The sequence below is a fragment of the Bos javanicus genome, chromosome 15 (assembly GCF_032452875.1).
Source record: "Bos javanicus breed banteng chromosome 15, ARS-OSU_banteng_1.0, whole genome shotgun sequence".
NCBI classification, from domain to species: domain Eukaryota; kingdom Metazoa; phylum Chordata; class Mammalia; order Artiodactyla; family Bovidae; genus Bos; species Bos javanicus.
In genome coordinates, this window is record NC_083882.1 from 28630394 (window position 1) to 28650012 (window position 19619).

The following is a 19619-nucleotide window of genomic DNA, read 5'->3' on the forward strand; positions in this document are numbered from 1 at the left end:
CTTGTGTGCTCTAATATGTGCACGTGAGCTAAGTCACTTCAGTTGTGTCCGACTCTGCAACCACCTGCTCTGTAGCCCGCCAGGCTCCTGTGTCCATGGGATTCCCTAGGTAAGAATACTGGAGTGGATTGCCAGGCGCTCCTCTAGGGGACCTTCCTGAACCAGGGATCAAACCCCCATCTCCTGTGTGTCCTGCATTCCTAGGCAGGTTCTTAACCACTAGCGCCACCTAGGAAGTCCCATGGTCTAATGCAGCTGTCCTCAAAGTGCAGTTGCTGAGGACCCCAGAAGGTGTCCTGAGACTTTTCAAGGGATCAGCAGTGTCAAAACTATTTTCATAATAATGCTGTGAGGTCACTTGCCTTTTTCACTGTGTCGACTTTTGCACCAATGATACAAAAGTAATGGTACACAAAACTATCACAAATTAAGGCTGCTTACCTCAAATTGAGCCCATCTTTGCACAAAATGCTCCCTTGGTATCTCTAATTTTCATGAAGAGATCTCTAGTCTTTCCCATTCTGTTGTTTTCCTTTATTTCTTTGCATTGATCGCTGAGGAAGGCTTTCTTATCTTTCCTTGCTATCCTTTGGAACTCTGCATTCAGCTGCTTATATCTTTCCTCTTCTCCTTTGCTTTCTGCTTCTCTTCTTTTCACAGCTGTTTGTAAGGCCTCCCCAGACAGCCATTTTGCTTTTTTGCATTTATTTTCCATGGGGATGGTCTTGATCCCTGTCTCCTGTACAATGTCATGAACCTCTGTCCATGGTTCATCAGGCATTCTGTCTATCAGATCTAGTCCCTTAAATCTATTTCTCACTTCCACTATATAATCATAAGGGATTTGATTTAGGTCATACCTGAATGGTCTAGTGGTTTTCCCTACTTTCTTCAATTTAAGTCTGAATTTGGCAATAAGGAGTTCATGATCTGAGCCACAGTCAGCTCCTGGTCTTGTTTTTGCTGACTGTATAGAGCTTCTCCATCTTTGGCTGCAAAGAATACAATCAATCTGATTTCAGTGTTGACCATCTGGTGATGTCCATGTGTAGACTCTTCTCTTGTGTTGTTGGAAGAGGGTGTTTGCTATGACCAATGCGTTCTCTTGGCAAAACTCTATTACTCTTTGCCCTGCTTCATTCCGTACTCCAAGGCCAAATTTGCCTGTTACTCCAGGTGTTTCTTGACCTCCTACTTTTGCATTCCAGTCCCCTATAATGAAAAGGACATCTTTTTTGGGTGTTAGTTCTAAAAGGTCTTGTAGGTCTTCATAGTACCATTCAATTTCAGCTTCTTCAGCGTTACTGGTTGGGGCATAGGCTTGGATTACCATGATATTGAATGGTTTGCCTTGGAAATGAACAGAGATCATTCTGTCATTTTTGAGATTGCATCCAAGTACTGCATTTTGGACCCTTTTGTTGACCATGATGGCTACTCCATTTCTTCTAAGGGATTCTTGTTCACAGTAGTAGATATAATGGTCATCTGAGTTAAATTCACCCATTCCAGTCCACTTTAGTTCTCTGATTCCTAGAATGTTGACATTCACTCTTGCCATCTCCTTTTTGACCACTTCCAATTTGCCTTGGTTCATGGACCTGACATTCCAGGTTCCTATGCAATATTGCTCTTTACAGCATCAGACCTTGCTTCTATCACCAGTCACATCCACAACTGGGTATTGTTTTTGGTTTGGCTCCATCCCTTCATTCTTTCTGGTGTTATTTCTCCACTGATCTCCAGTAGCATATTGGGCACCTACTGACCTGGGGGTTCCTCTTTCAGTATCCTATCATTTTGCCTTTTCATACTGTTCATGTGGTTCTCAAGACAAGAATACTGAAGTGGTTTGCCATTCCCTTCTCCAGTGGACCACATTCTGTCAGACCTCTCCACCATGACCTGTCCGTCTTGGGTAGCCCCTCAGGGCATGGCTTAGTTTCATTGAGTTAGACAAGGCTGTGGTCCCTGTGATCAGATTGGCTAGTTTTCTGTGATTATGGTTTCAGTGTGTCTGCCCGCTGATCCCCTCTGGCAACACCTACCACCTTACCTGGGTTTCTCTTACCTTGGATGAGGGGTATCTCCTCACGGCTGCCCCTCCTGACCTTGAATGTGGAGTAGCTCCTCTCAGCCCTCCTGGGCCCGCACAGCCACTGCTCCTTGGACTAGAGGTAGCTCCTCTTGGCCGCTGCCCCTGACCTCAGACCTGGGGTACTTCCTCTCAGCCGCTCCTGCGCCGTCTCAGCCTGGTGCACTCGGTCAACGCCCCTGACCCTGGGTGAGGGGTAGCTCCTCCTGGCCACGCTTCTGCATGGTCCTAACAGAAGCAGAAGATATTAACAAGAGGTGGCAAGAATACACAGAAGAACTATACAAAAAGATCTTCATGACCAAGATAATCACGATGGTGTGATCACTCACCTAGAGCCAGACATCCTGGAATGTGAAGTCAAGTGGGCCTTAGGAAGCATCACTATGAACAAAGCTAGTGGAGGTGATGGAATTCCAGTTGAGCTATTTCAAATCCTGAAAGATGATGCTGTGAAAGTGTTGCACTCAATATGCCAGCAAATTTGGAAAACTCAGCAGTGGCCACAGGACTGGAAAAGGTCAGTTTTCATTCCAATCCCAAAGAAAGGCAATGCCAAAGAATGCTCAAACTACCACACAATTGTACTCATCTCACACGCTAGTGAAGTCATGCTCAAAATTCTCCAAGCCAGGCTTCAGCAATATGTGAACCGTGAACTTCCAGATGTTCAAGCTGGTTTTAGAAAAGGCAGAGGAACCAGAGATCAAATTGCCAACATCCGCTGGATCATTGAAAAAGCAAGAGAGTTCCAGAAAAACATCTATTTCTGCTTTATTGACTATGCCACAGTCTTTGACTGTGTGGATCACAAGAAACTGTGGAAAATTCTCAAAGAGATGGGAATACCAGACCACCTGACCAGCCTCTTGAGAAACCTGTATGCAGGTCAGGAAGCAACAGTTAGAACTGGACATGGAACAACAGACTGGTCCCAAATAGGAAAAGGAGTCTGTCAAGGCTGTATATTGTCACCCTGCTTATTTAACTTATATGCAGAGTACATCATGAGAAACACTGGGCTGGAAGAAGCACAAGCTGGAATCAAGATTGCCGGGAGAAATCTCAGTAACCTCAGATATGCAGATGACACCACCCTTATGGCAGAAAGTGAAGAGGAACTAAAAAGCCTCTTGATGAAAGTGAAAGAGGAGAGTGAAAAAGTTGGCTTAAAGCTCAACATTCAGAAAACTAAGATTATGGCATCTGGTCCCATCACTTCATGGGAAATAGATGGGGAAACAGTGGAAACAGTGTCAGATTTTATTTTTGGGCTCCAAAATCACTGCAGATGGTGACTGCAGCAATGAAATTAAAAGACGCTTACTCCTTGGAAGGAAGGCTATGACCAACCTAGATAGCATATTAAAAAGCAGAGACGTTACTTTGCCAACAAAGGTCCATCTAGTCAAGGCTATGGTTTTTCCAATGGTCATGTATGGATGTGAAAGTTGGACTGTGAAGAAAGCTGGGCACCGAAGAATTGATGCTTTTGAACTGTGGTGTTGGAGAAGACTCTTGAGAGTCCCTTGGACTGCAAGGAGATCCAACCAGTCCATTGTGAAGGAGATCAGCCCTGGGATTTCTTTGGAAGGAATGATGCTAAAGTTGAAACTCCAATACTTTGGCCACCTCATGCGAAGAGTTGACTCATTGGAAAAGACCCTGATACTGGGAGGGATTGGGGGCAGGAGGAGAAATGGATGACAGCGGATGAGATGGCTGGATGGCATCACTGACTCAATGGACGTGAGTTTGAGTGAACTCCAGGAGTTGGTGATGGACAGGGAGGCCTGGTGTGCTGAGATTCATGGGGTCGCAAAGAGTTGGACACAACTGAGTGACTGAACTGAACTGAACTGAACCACGAATTGAGGCCACAGCAACAGACTGTGTGCAGTCACTGCGTCCTTCACCAGCACACACTTGCCAGATTTTAAGAGCGTCTTTGATGAAGTTGTAGTAGTAGTGTGCCTGCTGAGTCACGTCCAACTCTTTATGACCCCATGGCCTGGAGCCCACCAAGTTCCTCTGTCCATGGGATTCTCCAAGTCCAGGCAAAAATACTGGAGTGGGTTGCCATTTCCTTCTCCAGGGGATCTTCCCAACCCAGGAATTGAACCAATGTCTCTTCTATCTTCTGCATTGGCAGGCGGATTCCTTACCACTGAGCCACCAGGGAAGCCCCTCAATGAAGTGGTAGAAATAATTACTTATTGAAAAGTATTCATTATTTAGTCTCAATCCTGAATACGTGTCTTTTTAGTACTCAGTGTGGAAAATGGTAAGTGTGAACAAGGCACTTTGGTTGCATCCCAAAGTGCTAAGTTGTCTTGAGGAAAAACACTTGCATTTTTGAGCTGCAAGCTGAACTAGCCACTTTTTTCATAAAATACCATTTTTCCTTGAATGAAAATTAACAGACAAATGGCTATTCAGACTTGATAGTTGGCAATCATTTTCTCAAAAATGAACAAAATGAGCTTGTCACAGCAAGGAAAAGAACAGACAATACAGACAATATTTGTTGCTAGGGACAAAACTTAAACTCTCAACTGAAAATTAGAATTTTGGAAAATGTGCATCCTTCCCCATGGGGCTTGACTGATTTCCAATCCTTAAATACTCTTCTAACGAGAGCAGTAGTGATGTTAACACAAATTATTTTTGGTACTGTATAATGAAATATGTCAGCATTTGGAAGATGTTCATAACTCAGAATCAATATTTTCCAAATGACAGATTCATTATGCTACAAAATTAGACATGGGCCAAAGACCCATCCATTCAGGGCTTCCCAGGTGGTTCAGTGTTAAAGAACGCACCTGCCAAGCAGGAAACGTGGGTTCAATCCCTGGGTCAGGAAGATCCCCTGGAGAAGGAAATGGCAATCCACTCCAGTACTCTTGCCTGGAGAATTACATGAAGAGAGGAGCCTGGTGGGCTACAGTCCATGGGGTCACAAAGAGTTGGACACAACTGAGTGACTAAACAACAAGAAAAAACCCAGAGTGCAACACAGACCAGAGATTTTTAAAGTAACTGAGTAAAAAATTCATTGACAGGTTTTCATTCCACATTGCACCTGACCTTTAAGAAACTGCCACTTGTCAAGTCTGAGTACACTAAGTATCAAAAAAAGTATTCATAATTATCTGAAAGGCTAATAAAATAGATTTCCACTTTCCAACTCTATATTTGTATAATATTGAATTTTCTTTGTGTATTTCAACCAAAACAGTGTATCACAGCAGACTGAACACTGAAGGAAGAATGAGAATCCAGTTCTTTCATTAAGCCAGACATTAAAGACAGTTGGAAAAATATAAAACAATGCCACTCATCTCCCTCTCTTTTGTTTAAAAATATTATTTCAATAAAAACATTATTTTCATTAATATTTAATTGCTTAGTTATAAATATAATGAAATGGAAACAGGATCTATGTGCTAAAAACTACAAAATCTAGATGAAAGAAATCAAGGAAAATCTAAATTAATGGATAGACATATCATGTTCATGGTTTGGAAGACTCAGTGGTTAACACATTAATTCTCTCCCAATTGATTGTAGATTTACACAATCACAGTCGAAATTCCAACAGGTTTCTTTATAGATTAAGCAAACTGGTTCTAAAATTTCTATGGAAATGTAAAGAGCTAGAATAACCAAAATGATGCTGAAAAAGAACAGACTGGGAGCACTCATCCCGCCAACTTTAAGATATACTATGCTCCTGTTGTTCAGTCACTAAGTTCTATCTGACTCTTTTGTGATCCCATGGACTGTAGCCAGCCAGTCCATGGGATTTTCCAGCCAAGAATATTGGAGTGGATTGCCATTTCCTTCTCCAGGGGGTCTTCCTGACCAAGGGATCGAACCCAGGTCTCCTGCATTAGCAGGCAGTTTCCTTACCACTGAGCCACCTGTGAAGCCGAAGACATACTATAAGACAGGGTGGCACTGGTCAAGGATAGACACATAGATCAGGGCTTTCCTGATAGCTCAGTTGGTAAGGAATCCACCTGCAATGTAGGACACCCTGGTTCAATTCCTAGGTCGGGAAGATTCGTTGGAGAAGGGATAGGCTACCCACTCCAGTATTCTTGGGCTTCCCTTGTGGCTCAGCTGGTAAAGAATCTGCCTGCAATGTGGGAGACCTGGGTTCGATCCCTGGGTTGGGAAGATCCCCTGGAGACGGGAAAGGCTACCCACTCCAGTATTCTGGCCTGGAGAATTGCAGGGACAGTATTGTCCATGGGGTCGCAAAGAGTCAGACACGACTGAGTGACTTTCACTTTCACTTTCGAACACAAAGATCAGTGGAACAGAATAGAGTCTAGAAATAAACCTGTGCAAACATGCTCAATTGATTTTTGACAAAATGCAAAGACAATTGGAAGGAAAAGTTGCAGTCTTCTCAACAAAAGGCGCTAGAACAACCTGGCATCCATTTAAACAAAGAAACAAACAAAAAAATAGACCTCAATCTATAACTCAATGGTACCCAAAAAGTAACTCCAAATGCTTCTCGGGTTCAAGTGTAAAACTTCAAACAATAAAATTCTTAAGAGAAACTATCAGCAAAAGATCTTCTTGCGCTTGGATTTGGCAGAGTTCTTAGCACAATCCGAAAAAAAAGGAACCTGATAAGTTGGAATTCACCAAATTAAAAACTTGTTCTGTAAGGACACAATTAAGAGAACAAAAAGCCTGGTCGTATGTGGAAAAAATATTTACAGATCATATATTCAACAAAGACTAGTATTTGAACTATGTATAGAACGCTCAGGACTTCCCTAGTGGCCCAGCGCTTAAGACTCTGAGCTGCCTGTCCGGGGGATGCGGGTTTGATCCCTGGTCAGGGAACTAAGATCCCACATGCTGCCCGGCATGGCCAAAAAATAAAGGTAAATAAATAAATCTTTGAAAAGAAAAGAACTCTCAAAACTCAATAATAAGAAACAAACCAACAAACAGGCAAAGGATCTGAACAGGGATTTCACTGAAGACGATAGGTGGATGACAAATAACACACAAAACGATGCTCAATATCATTAGTCGTCAGAGAAATGCAAGTTAAAACCACAGTGAGATGCCACTGCATGTCTGTTAGCAGGGCTCCAACAAAAAGTACTGACAATACCCAGAACTGGAGCGGATATGGAGAAACTAGAACTCTTTCTTTTTTCTTGGAGTATAATTGCTTTACAGTGTTGTGTTAGTTTTGGCTGTACAATGAAGTGAAGGAACCACATATATGCATATATCTCTTCTTCCTTGGATTTCCCTCTCATTTAGGTCACTGCAGAGCATTGGGTAGATTTCCCTGTGTTATACAGTAGATTCTCATTAGTTACCTATTTTATACATGGAGCAACTAGAACTCTTACGCAGCAGGTGGGAATGTAAAAAGGTACAGCCCCTCTGAAAACAGCCTGGCAGTTTCGTACAGAGTTAAACATATGATAACCATAATGTCAGGCTTCCCAGGCGGCGCTCGTGGTAAAGAACCTGCCTGCCAATGCAGGAGACATAAGAGATGCAAGTTCGATCCCTGGTTCAGGAAGATCTCCTGGAGGAAGGCAAGGCCACCTACTCCAGTATTCTTGCCTGGAGAATTCCATGGACAGAGGAGCCTGGCAGGCTACAGTCCATAAGGTTGCAAAGAGTCGGACGTGACTGAAGCGACTTGGTATGCATGCATGCAACCATGATGTCTCCTAGGGTAATTTATCCTAGAAGAATGAAAACTTAGGTTCTCATGATAATCTGTATACAATCATAGAGATCTATGGTGATCTTGATTTCTGCCATGATCTCATCAAGAAAGAATGGCTTTTCCCCTAGAGAGAAATTATTTGCCTTTGTCATAGGTCAAAAAATTCCAACACACTGGTAGTGTACATAAAAGAGACAGGCCTGGACTTCCCTTGTGGTCTGGTGGTTAAGCATCTGCCTGCCAATGCAGGGAACATGAGTTTGATTCCGGGTCCAGGAAGAACCCACATGCCTTGGGGCAACAAAGCCCATGCACCACAACTTCTGAGACTGCGCTCTAGAGTCTGTGTGCCGCAAATACTGAAGGCTGTGTCTAGAGCCTGAGCTCTGCAGCAAGAGGAGCCACAGCAGTGAGAAGCCTGGGCACCACAACTGGAGAGCAGTCCACTCATCATAACTAAAGAAAGCCCATCCAGCACAGCCCAAACCAACAGATGAATGATTTTTCTTTTTTAAATGACAGAGACAGGTCTGAGTTGTCTGCAAAGAGAGAAGGGCTTTGGGGGTTGAAGAGTGGAGAGCAGCCTGAGATTGACCCAGGGAGAGTGGGGTTCCTGAGACTAGGGGTACAGAGAGCAGCAGGTTTGTGAGCTACTCCTTTTACCTGTAATCCTCTAAGGGGATCTGCGATGGCTGCAGACTGAGTACCCCACCAGGAGCACGGTGGACAGGCTCTCCTGGGGCTGAGTTTCTGGGGGAAGAACATGAAGAGAGATGTTTTCCAGCCAGGATGAGGCAGTTCAAAGTCAGATTTTAATCTGGTTTTAAAAAGAAAGATGACATTTCTTGTACTTTAATGATGTAGAGCAAATTCCTACTGGCTCCACTGATATTGGTTAGAAAATCCAGGGCTGGATGAGATGGTTCAGGGTGAGTATATACCCTGAGAAGAGAGTTGGTGTCCTAGGGACACCTTTAATAGAGTTTATGAAAGACAGAAGGAACAGCCAGAGAGTCAGGAGGAGAATTGGGAGAGCTTGACGCCACAGAAGCTGCAGCAATTTCACAAAGTAGGAAGTACTCGAGAGTGAAATGCTGCAGTTTCAGAGTTCTGGTAAGATGAGGACTGAAAAAGTTTCCGTTTCCATCAGATTTGGCAACGTGGCGATTCACAGACGTGATGGGGTAGGAGCCAGATGGCCGTGGATGGACGAGTCCACCAGGAACAAAGATTTGTGTGCCCTCACAGCCCTGAATTGTCAGCTTCTTTGACTGAGCAGTCAGATGCCACCAGAGCAGGGCCAGGGACAGGAAGCCATCCTGGTCCCATCAGTGAATGAGAGAGCTGAGTGAGCTCAATTCAGTGCGTTGCCATGGCTTAGAGAAGCCACCAGTAGGGGAGGGCAGGTGGTAGTGCCATCTGCTTGGAAGATCAGCCCATTGCTAGGAGACTAAGAGGAAAGTTCCTAAACCCTGAAGATAATAGTCAAATATCCCTCTCCTATGACACTTGTTGGGTGAAGGCATATGGAGGTGAAAGACCTATCCTTTTTGTTTCAAATTTGATGTTTGTTGAGACATCATAATACGGCCAATCACTTTGCCCTGTGTGTTTACATGCATCCTCCCACTTCATCCTGCACCAAAGTGTGGGCCGGATACACCCATCTCACATATGAGGAAACAGAGATCGGCTTGCCCAAGAACAGAGAGCCACACAAGCGGCCGAGCCTGGAGGTACCTGGAAGAATTTGTACCTCCAGGTACTTGGTTTCCAGCTCCAAGGTTCTCTCCACTGCAACATAGCATAATTAGGAGGAATTATTCCAATAAGGGGCTTCCCTGGTGGCTCAGTGGTAAAGAATCCTCCTGCCAATGTAGGGGACATGGGTTCGATCTCTGGGTTGGGAGGATCCCCGGGAGGAGGAAATAGCAACCCACTCCAGTGTTCTTGCCTGAGAAATCCCATGGACAGAGAAGCCTGGCAGGCCACACTCTATGGCAAAAGAGTGAGACACGACTTAGCGACTAAACAACAACAGCAACAACATTCAAAGAGGATTCCCGGCTCCTTCCTCATATGAAAAGTGAAGAACTTCTGGGACTTGGGGCTTAGACAGAAGAGATGGTTTGTCATACCCACTGATTTCGCTGACAGGAACTGAGCATGGAGGACCAAAGGCCAAGCCGTGCTCCTCCCTTCTCAAAGGACTCACCTAATAAAGCCTCCTGCCTGGGCCGTCCCAGCTGCTTATCTCCAGAGCATGGCCCTCCGTGTTCCCTGGGTGGGCCCACTGTAGGACCAGTATGGAGCTTGCTCCCTGGATGGGTGGCAGTGTCAGGGAACAGGAAGCCTGAGCCAGAGCAGAGGAGGTACGGAATGAGTGGCACGCACTTCTTGGAGTCACCTACACACATCGAGGAGACGTGGAGGCGTCCTGGAGCTGTGGCATGTCATGGCATGGGAGGGAAACCACCCACTTGGGGGTTGAGGGTGCAGGAGGTGCCAGGGGGCCTCCTCCCATCCGTGAATCATTTGTCCCGGGTTCTAGAAACTGCCTGCTCTAAGTTCAGGTCATGTGACGCTCTGAGGGATGTGCCCATCCTCCTGGGATGTTGCCCACCCTGCCCCTCGCACAGTGGAAGCCTGGTGGAGAACGGAAAGATCCGCAGAGCCAGATGGCAGACCCCAGGAGGGGGCAGCTAGGAAGACTCCACCTGTTTTTTAAAACAGCTTTTAACATCAGACAGCCTGGTGTCAAAGTCCAGCTCTGCCACTTAGTAGCTGTTAGTTTGGGGGAAGCTTATTTCACTTCTCTTGGCCCTGTTTCCTCATCCATAAACCAGAGGCCATAAAATGCGTACTCCAAGCTCACAGGAGATAATACACATCGAGTGTTGTACAGCAGCTGGCATACAGCAGAGGCTAGCTGTTATTGTCATTATCCTCATCATTATCATTACGAGGAGCTCTCCATGTGCATCTCCCAACGTCCTTCCAATTTCATCAGAACATTGGCTGAGCAATTATGGGCAACAATAGCTCTTGGGAACCTAACCAAACCCCAGAGGCAGCTGGATGGGCAGCGAGGCTGTAACTGGCTCCTCCTCCAAAGTGTCATCTTCATCTGCCGCGTTCCTGACGCATTCACTTGACCCTGCCCCTCTCCACCGGGAAATTCCAGGGAAATTCAGCGTCAACAGAGCTGACAAAGCCAGAGAGTTTTACTGGTGCCTGGAGAATGCCTGGGACCCAGCGAACACAGGACAGTGTCGCCAGCAAACCCTCCCCTCAGTACACACACCCATCTCCCTGGAGATTCTGGATCAATTTGGGAAGTCACATCCCCCACCCTCCATAAGTTTTTTGTTTCTGTTTTTTTTTTTTTTTATATATATATCTCTAAGGTACTTTGGCTTCCCAGGTGGCACTAGTGGTAAAGAACCTGCCAATGCAGGAGATTTAAGAGACATGGGTTCAGTCCTTGGGTTGGGAAGATCCCCTGGGAGGAGGGCATGGCAACCCACTCCAGTGTTCTTGCCTGGAAAATTTCATCAACAGAGGAGTCTGGAGGGCTCCAGTCCACAGGGTCGCAAAGAGTCGGACACAAGTGAAGTGACTTAGCACACAGCACGACATGGCTAAGGTATCTTAGTCTAGCTGGGAAATTCTGAGATTCTCCCAGCCTCTTCCTTAATTCTTTATTTTTATTTTTTGTTGCACTGGGGCTCCGTTGCTGCACACGGGTTTTCTCTAGTTGCAGTGAGCGGGGGCTCCTCCGTGTTGCAGTGCGTGGGCTTCTCTTTGCGGTGGCTTCTCTCGTTGTGGAACACAGGCTCTAGGCTAGAGGGCTTCAGTAGTTGTAGCCCTTGGGCTCAGCAGTTGTGGTGCATGCGCTTAGTTGCTCTGCAGCATGTGGAGTCTTCCTGGACCAGGGATCAAACCTGTGTCCCCTGCATTGGCAGGCGGATTCCTATCCACTGCACCACAGGGGAAGTCCTTATGATTTTTATAGCCTCTATAGATGTCCTGGGCCTAAGGAATACTTTTATTTTTTTCCATTTAGAGATTGCTTTTTCTCTTACCTCCCCTGAACATGCACATGCCTTGTTCAGTTGCTCAGTCGTGTCCGATTCTTTGTGACCCCATGGACTGCAGCAGGCCAGGCTTCTGTGTCCATCACCAGCTCCCAGAGCTTGCTTAAACTCATGTCCATTGAGTCGGTGATGCCATCCAACCATCTTGTACTCTGTCGTCCCCTTCTCTTCCTGCCCTCAATCTCATGCTGTTTTCACCCCAGCATCAGGGTCTTTTCACATACGCCTGCTACTGCTGCTGCTGCTAAGTCGTTTCAGTAGTGTCCGACTCTGTGCGACCCCATGGACTGCATACGCCTGCACCCCTGCAAGTCAATTTCTGCCCTAGGAAGCCAAGAGAGGAAGGAAAGGGTCTGGTTCCTTAGGAAACAGGAACAGAAATGGCCTAAGCTCTAACTCTCTGCCCCCAGGCCTGGCTTTTGGGATCTGACCAGCTTCCTCTGGGAGACAGATGGCTGGTTATCCTCCAAAACAAGTGTTCGCTCCTGCCTGGGAACTGCCCAGGACCACTTTTCTTAGGGCCTTTCCCACTTGATCTAGTTGGTGCCACGTGACATGTGGACAGCCATAAAATATGAGTGAAGTGCTATGGATCACTTCTGAGTCAGAGCGTTTAAGAAATGGATCTGCCTTCTTCACGTTTTCTTTCCTCTGTCCTCTCACTGGAAGCAGATGACAAAGTCAACTAGGCTGAAAAAATCTGAGTCCCTGAAAAATCACGTGAAAGCAAGGCTCCCATTGGCTGCTGCTGCTGGGTTGCTTCAGTCGTGTCCAACTCTGTGCGACCCCATAGACGGCAGCCAACCAGGCTTCCCGTCCCTGGGATTCTCCAGGCAAGAACACTGGAGTGGGTTATGAGACATAAGCTTTGATTGCGTCAAGCCACTGAGATCATGGGAAATTGTGGGATCTGTGACAGCAGTTGTGTTACCCCTATTGCTCATCCAGTGGGCCTGGCACATGCCCCCACCTCATGCTTTGTCATGCAGATGGAACGAGAAAATGATTGGAGGAAGGATTTGCCCTGGCACTGGTGGGGGGAATTAAACACTCTGGTGGTGTCCAAAGGCCAGTCCTATGCAGGCAGGCCTGGAGAATTCTGTGCTCATGGCTAGAGGCACAAGTGTGTGTAGTGGGGGTGGTGTGGGTGCTGGGCATTAAATGAGGTCAATAATATAAAAGAGGTCAATATATTAAATGCAGGAAAAGTCAGTATGGAGCAAGAAGGACTAGATCTTTTAGAAGAGGCCAACGGAACCACCCATCCACTTCTCTTGGAAACAGTTGAGTAAGCACTGGGGCTTCTTCGTAAACATGCCTTTTGCTGAGCTGGCAAAGTCAGAGGCAGAGAAAGAGGAAGGAGGCAAAAAGGACTGCTGGACTGCTCTTCCCCCCACCCATCTGCTTGGTGAAGACTCACGTGCTCTTTAAGATTCATTTCAAACCTCACCTCCTCTGGGAAGCCTTCCCTGACCTCTCTAGGTGAGGCTGCAGGCTGTGTTCCAGGCACAGTGTCCACACTGAATCACAGCTTCCATCACACTGGGTCATGACCTTGAGTTCCTGAGGACCACTGTTGTTTTTGTACCTCCTGGGCCTGGTACAAGTTCCTAGTACAGGGCAGGCACCAGTATGGTGGGTAAAGGAATAAATAAATGAATCATGATTAAATGAGCAGAACCCAAAGCTGAGGAACCAAAACTAAGAACCAAACTGAGGATGCCTGAGCATCTGGGTAGACAGCCTCAGTTTTCTACCCACGGTACCACTGAAACATCCAATGACAAATTTTTCAGGTCACATAATTTTTATTGTTGAAGATCTGCTGGGGTGCTGTGGACATGAACACGCTGTTCCCAGCCCCAGCCTTGATAACATATCACCAGCCCCCTCAGAACCTTCGGAGCCATGCTAGCCAATCCCAGCTGCTCTTCTAGAACAGTCTATCCCCCAAGCAGCCACCTGCCTGAGCTGGGCTGGGCTGATCTGCTTGGACCCCACTTCTGGGAGTCAGAGCACCACCAGATAGGCCCAAGGGAGGCAGGAGACAGCGGGAGGACCAAGTGCCCCAGAGAAAAGGATGCAGAAGATCCGGGACTTCAGCTGACTCAGAGGCCAAACTCACTGATGCCCAGCCGGAGCGGCAACTCATATTCTTCAGAAAAGCAGTTTGGAGGCAGCCTGGGGACAGAGTCAGCTTTCTCTCTGAGGCAGTTTTCATGGCAACACTGTGTCCCTGAGAAGGTGAAAGATGAGGAAAGCTGAGAAGAAATTCCAAAGTTCCAGGACATCCCTGTGTACCAGAGATGCCCGTCCGCCTGGATTGTCCCAGGCTCTGGGGCCAACAGAGAAGCAGCATCGGTTCCTTCGGATACAGCCCTCGGATACAGCAGCACTGTGGCCGTCTTGGTGATGGATTTGCTTCCCTGAGTATCTCAAAGGGCCCCTTCATCTGGCCCCTTGAGGCCAAGAGCATTCCACGGGATGCCAGGGGGACACAGCTGCCAGGAGTCCCTCAGAGTTCTTGGGGCGATTGAGTGGCTAGCTCTCTTGGCTCCTGGAATTTTGGGAGAAACTTTAAATAATACATTTATTTCTGTTACTTGAATATAAAAATGAAATGAAGTTTGCCTCCAACAGCCTGTGACCGAATGAAGACAGTAAGCCCTGTCCTGAGTGGTCAGCGTGCACAGCCACGGCGCGGCCCCTCTCCGCATCCAGCGAGAGGGCTGAGAAGGGGCGGGATGGGCCGAAGGTCAACAGGAATATCTTCCCACTAGAGGCGGTCCAGGCACTCAGTGAAATCTGATACTGTCCCCTGCTGGCGGTGATGGCTGGGCCACAGGGGGCTGCCTGTTCTGGACTAGTCTCCAGTGAGTGTGGGGAAACAAGAATTCCTGACGTGGCCTTCCAGACCGTCCCTGGGCTCCGCCTCCTCCATCCGTGATGGACACTTCCGTGTCGGGGAACCCCTCCTGGGGCCCAAACGGTTGTCTTCAGGTGATTTCCAGCCGGGGGTTTGGGAAGAGCTGACAGCTCTCCTGATTTCTGAGGACCGTGGGAGAGCAGTGACACACACATGTAAACATACACACACGTGTGTATTCACAGAGGCAGCAGACAGTGGAGATGGCAGTAACGATGGTGTCTGGTGGCCTTTAGCCCAGAGGAGGTTGCAAATGGCTCGGTCCCTTTGGCCAGAGTCTTCACGGCGGACTCTGTGAGATGACGCAGGACAGCTGCTTACGATTTCCGGAAGCGCATCTCCCTCTGAGGACGAAAAGAGAGAGAACAGAGTGAAGCTGGGCTGGGTGTGCACAGGACGGGATGCGGGCTCAGAGCCTAAAATTCAGCCCAGCTGCCACGGGGCACTGTCCCTCAGAGAAGAGGGGCAGCCAAGGGGACAAGGTGGAAGCGGTTTCTGAGAGACCCGCCACCCTGGATTTGCAGAGCAACCTTCCCCACCCCTACCCGAGTTCTCTCTGCCTGGGTGGAGAAGGGAAGGGCCGGCTCAGCTACAGGAAGGATGGGGGTCCAGGGGAGGCAGGGGCTGGACTGGGTCAGCAGAAGTGGGGTAGACCTCCCCTTCCCACTGCCCAGCTTCCTGGGAGACCAACCTCCTGCCAAGGAGGGGAGGCCTCCCCGACTCCGTGTGTGATTCACAAGTGGCCATTGCTGGGGAGAGGAGAGGGATCCTGGGGGCTGGCCCCCAGCTTGGTCCCCACCCCTTTCCAACCCTCTGAGCTCTGTTTTGCAGGAGGAAAAGGAGGGGAAGAAGTCCAGGCAGCTGGGGTTGGCCAACATTTGACACCTGCCCTGTCCTGTCCTGGCAACTTCTGAACACACCCAACAGCAGAGGGGTGCGGAGACCTGGCCAAGACCCTGGGGAAAGGCCAGGCCTGCTTCCAGGCACCCCACCTTGGGGGATCCCCGCCTGCTGGGAACACGCCTCCAGCAGGGCTCTCACCTCCATCTTGCTGTATATCCAGGGGAGCACTTCCGTCACCTTGGTGTACACGCCAGGTTTGTTCCTCTGGCCGCAGCCCGTGCCCCAGCTGGTGACTCCTGCCAGGTACCAGCGGCCGTTCTGCTCACAGACCAGAGGCCCCCCGCTGTCTCCCTGCGAGGGAGCACGCCCATTAGCAGGGTGGGAAAGGTGGCCCTTGAGCAGGAAACGGTGGGCCCCCGACTCTCCCTCCGACTACAGCACCCCAACTTTCCTCCCTTCCCTCTGGGTCCCAGGACTGAGCCCCACGCAGAAGCAAGCCCACCTGGCAGGAGTCTCTGCCTCCTCGCAGGTCCCCCGCGCACATCATCCTCGGGGTAAGGTAGCTGTCGTAGACCAAGTAGTCATTGCACTTCTTGAAATCAATGAGGTTAACCTGCACCTCCCGGAGAAAAGGGGAAGTCCTCTCTTCAGTGTAGTGGGGCGGAGGAGAGAGAGGGTGGGAAGGGAGTGAGACTCCAGGCGGCTTTGAGGCCTTCCAGCTGCCCACCCCAGGCCCCAGACTGGCAACCTCCCAGGCGTGGAGGGCACCATTCCCATGGTGGGTCACCCAGGACACAGGAGCACATACAGCCTCACACCAGACACAAATCACTACACAGAACAGAGACACACATGCAGAGACAAACCCACAAGCCTATCAGGCTGCCTGACACGCGCACAATGCTTTTCTGCATTCAAAACAGAAAAGATAGAACGAAAACCCAAAAGAACTTTTCAGTCAACACAATAGATCACTTTATTTGCTTTTGGTAATGATGTGCTTTAAGGAGAGCAGGTGTGATGAACCCACTTACAGAAGGAGAAATTTAGGGCTGAAGAAGGACTTGCCCACAGTCACAGGTGGCACTAGTGGAAAAGAACCCACCTGCCAGTGCGGGAGGCATAAGAGATGCAGATTTGATCCCTGGGTTGGGAAGATCCCCTGGAGGAGTGTGTGGCTACCCACTCCAGTATTCTTGCCTGGAGAATCCCGTGGACAGAGGAGCCTGGTGGGCTACAGTCCATAGGGTTGCAGAGAATCAGACACGACTGAAGCGACAGAGCAGGCATGCACAGGCACCCAGCTAGTCAGTTAGAGAGCTAAGGTCAGAACAAGGCTACTCCCAGCCAGTCACTTCATCCCATGAGCAAGGTCTTGACACCTGCCAGTCTCATGAGTCTCACGGCAAGGCCAGCTGACTACCGTGCTTTCCTGCCCAGTATCCACAATCCGACAGAACTGACACCAGACAAGGCCGCCCAGTCATCATGATGAAGTGAGGGAAGACCAAACCACTTTCTAACCTTGTTTCAGCCCAGACAAAAACAAGGTAGGTCACATCACACAAGGACCAAAGGGCCTCCTCTTCCAGCCAGAATGAGCGGCTGCTGCTTCTTCATTTCTTCATCAACTATAGCTTTAGGCTCAATCTACTGACTCTTTCTAGACGAGGTTAGTAAGATATCTGAGTGCTATCCCAAGCACTTGGGAGTCCTATCCCAAGATCACAGGTGAGAGGCTTTGCACCAAGGCCACAGGCATGGAGCCCAGAACCAAGGCCACCTCCAAAACTGATTAAGTCCCATTGTAACCATTGCCAAAAGCCCCCCTGACCATCACCAGCAGGCTTCCGGACCCCAAATTAGGCAAAAATGCCCAGCCCGGTGCTCACCCTATAGCACACTTGCATGCATGCTATCACTTCAGTCATGCCCAACTCTTTGCAACCCTATGGACTGTAGCCCACCAGGCTCCTCTGTCCATGCAAGAATTCCCAACAAGAATACTGGAGTGGGTTGCCATGCCCTCCTCCAGGGGATGTTCCCAACCCAGGGATTGAACCTGTGTGTGCTGCATTGCCAGAAGACTCTTTACCACTGAACCACCAGGGAAGCCCGGCTTTGATGTATATGTAGGTGTGTATATACACACATTCATATCCAGGCCCATGAATCTATATACCCAAACCTTCATCTAGGTAGACCCTCATCTCAATACCCCTACAAATCACCCCATATACAGAAGCACATGTATAGTTTTCTGATAAGCAACCTGAGGTGACCTCTAAAAATGGTTCACTGTTCACTTGATCCAGAAGACGCCACAAAATTGTGCAAACCAAGAGGTTCAAATCTTCATGTTCACTCTAAGAACACTAACGAAACTGCCCAGGCCATTAAGGGTATGCATATCTGAAAAGCTACCAAGTATCTGAAGGGTGTCACTTTGAAAAATCAGTGTGTTCCATTCTGTCGTCACAATAATGGAGCTGATACGTGTGCTCAGGTCAAACAGTGGGGCTGGAAAGGATCAGTGGGCCAAGAAGAGCACTGAGTTTTTACAGCACGTGCTCAAAAATACAGAGAGTAATGATGAACTTAAGGGCTTAGATACAGATTCTCTGGTCATTGAGCACACCCAAGTAAGCAAAGCCTTCAAGATGGAGCACAGGACTTACAGAGCTCATGGTCGAATCAACCCGTACATGAGCTCTCCCTGCCACATGGAGATGATCCTTACTAAAAAAGCACAGGTTTTCCTAAACCAGAAGAGGAGGTTGCACAGAAGAAAAAGATACCCCAGAAGATACTGAAGAAACAAAAATGGCCTGAAAATAAATGCCACAAAAAAATACAAGTAAAAGAAAAAAGAAAACAAACACATGTATACAGTCAAACACACACACACACAGTCTAGCATCTGCCTCTCACCATCTGTCTCCTTGGTCTTGCCAAAGCCTGTGATCCAGCAGATCTCATTGAGGCCGAAGGTCTGTCCGTGCATGGGGAGGCAGGCAGGGTGGACATGAGCTGCGACAAGACCTCAAGACATCAGTGAAGGGAAGAGGCTGGAGGTTTTGGAGGGGTGCGAGGAGGGACAAGAATACCAACATCCTAGGACATCCTCCTTACCCCTAGAGTGCTCCTGAATCTTTCAAGGCCTTCAATTGACCAGGCAAGAAATTCAATCACTTTATCTTGACCCTCCAGTCTTCAGCATACTCTCAGAGTCCCCCAGACATTCTGATTTTTCAGTGGTGCCATGTGGGCATATGCATGTGCCTTGGAGTTTCCCTGTGCCAAGCTGATACTGGGTGGCTGAGGGTGTCTCCACTCCAAGAGCGGCTGTCCTCACTGAGTCTCTTCCACACCTGTCCCCCAGAGCAAGGAGCAGTGCCGGCTAAATGCCTGGTATTATTGCCAAGATGTCTCAATGGTGGGTCCTGCTTGGTCTGGAGAGGGCAACCCTGGTTGGCCAGGGCCTGAGGCTCTCCCTCCAGGGTGAGACAACCTCACCAAGTTCGAAGAGCAAACCCCTAGAGGCACAGCCCACTAAACTCCTGCTCACTCGCTCCCGCACTCAGAATCATACAGAAGGTGCTATTGTGCATCAGTACATAAGTTCCCTATGAGGACTAACGTTCCCCTGTGGACTAGAGCACTGACCAGTTTGCAAGTGGAAAAGAGTTAATAGAAAGGATATTTGCTGTTGTTGTTTAGTTGCTTAGTCTGACTCTTTTGCGACCGTATGGATTGTAGCCCGCCAGGATCCTCTGTCCAAGTGATTTCCCAAACAAGAATACTGGAGTGGGTTGCCATTTCCTTCTCAAGGGGATTTTCCCGACCCAGGGATAAAACCTAAGTCCCCTGCATTACAGGCAAATTCTTTACCCCTGAGCCACTGGGGAAACCCTAGAGAGGATATTCGCAGTGTTA

General features: G+C 48.3%; 1 protein-coding gene across 2 annotated transcripts in view; it reads right to left on the reverse strand.

Moving 5' to 3' along the window:
• Positions 1-13684: 13684 nt before the first annotated feature.
• Positions 13685-19619, reverse strand: part of TMPRSS13 (transmembrane serine protease 13) — a 33188-nt gene continuing 27253 nt past the window's right edge. For both annotated transcript variants that reach the window (XM_061440436.1, XM_061440437.1), the window contains 4 exons: positions 18615-18713; positions 16186-16328; positions 15882-16034; positions 13685-15184 (listed from right to left, as the gene is read on the reverse strand). In XM_061440436.1, coding sequence (XP_061296420.1) covers positions 15158-15184; positions 15882-16034; positions 16186-16328; positions 18615-18713 — 422 coding nt within the window. In that variant the 3' untranslated portion in view covers positions 13685-15157. The remainder of the gene's footprint in view (positions 15185-15881; positions 16035-16185; positions 16329-18614; positions 18714-19619) is intronic.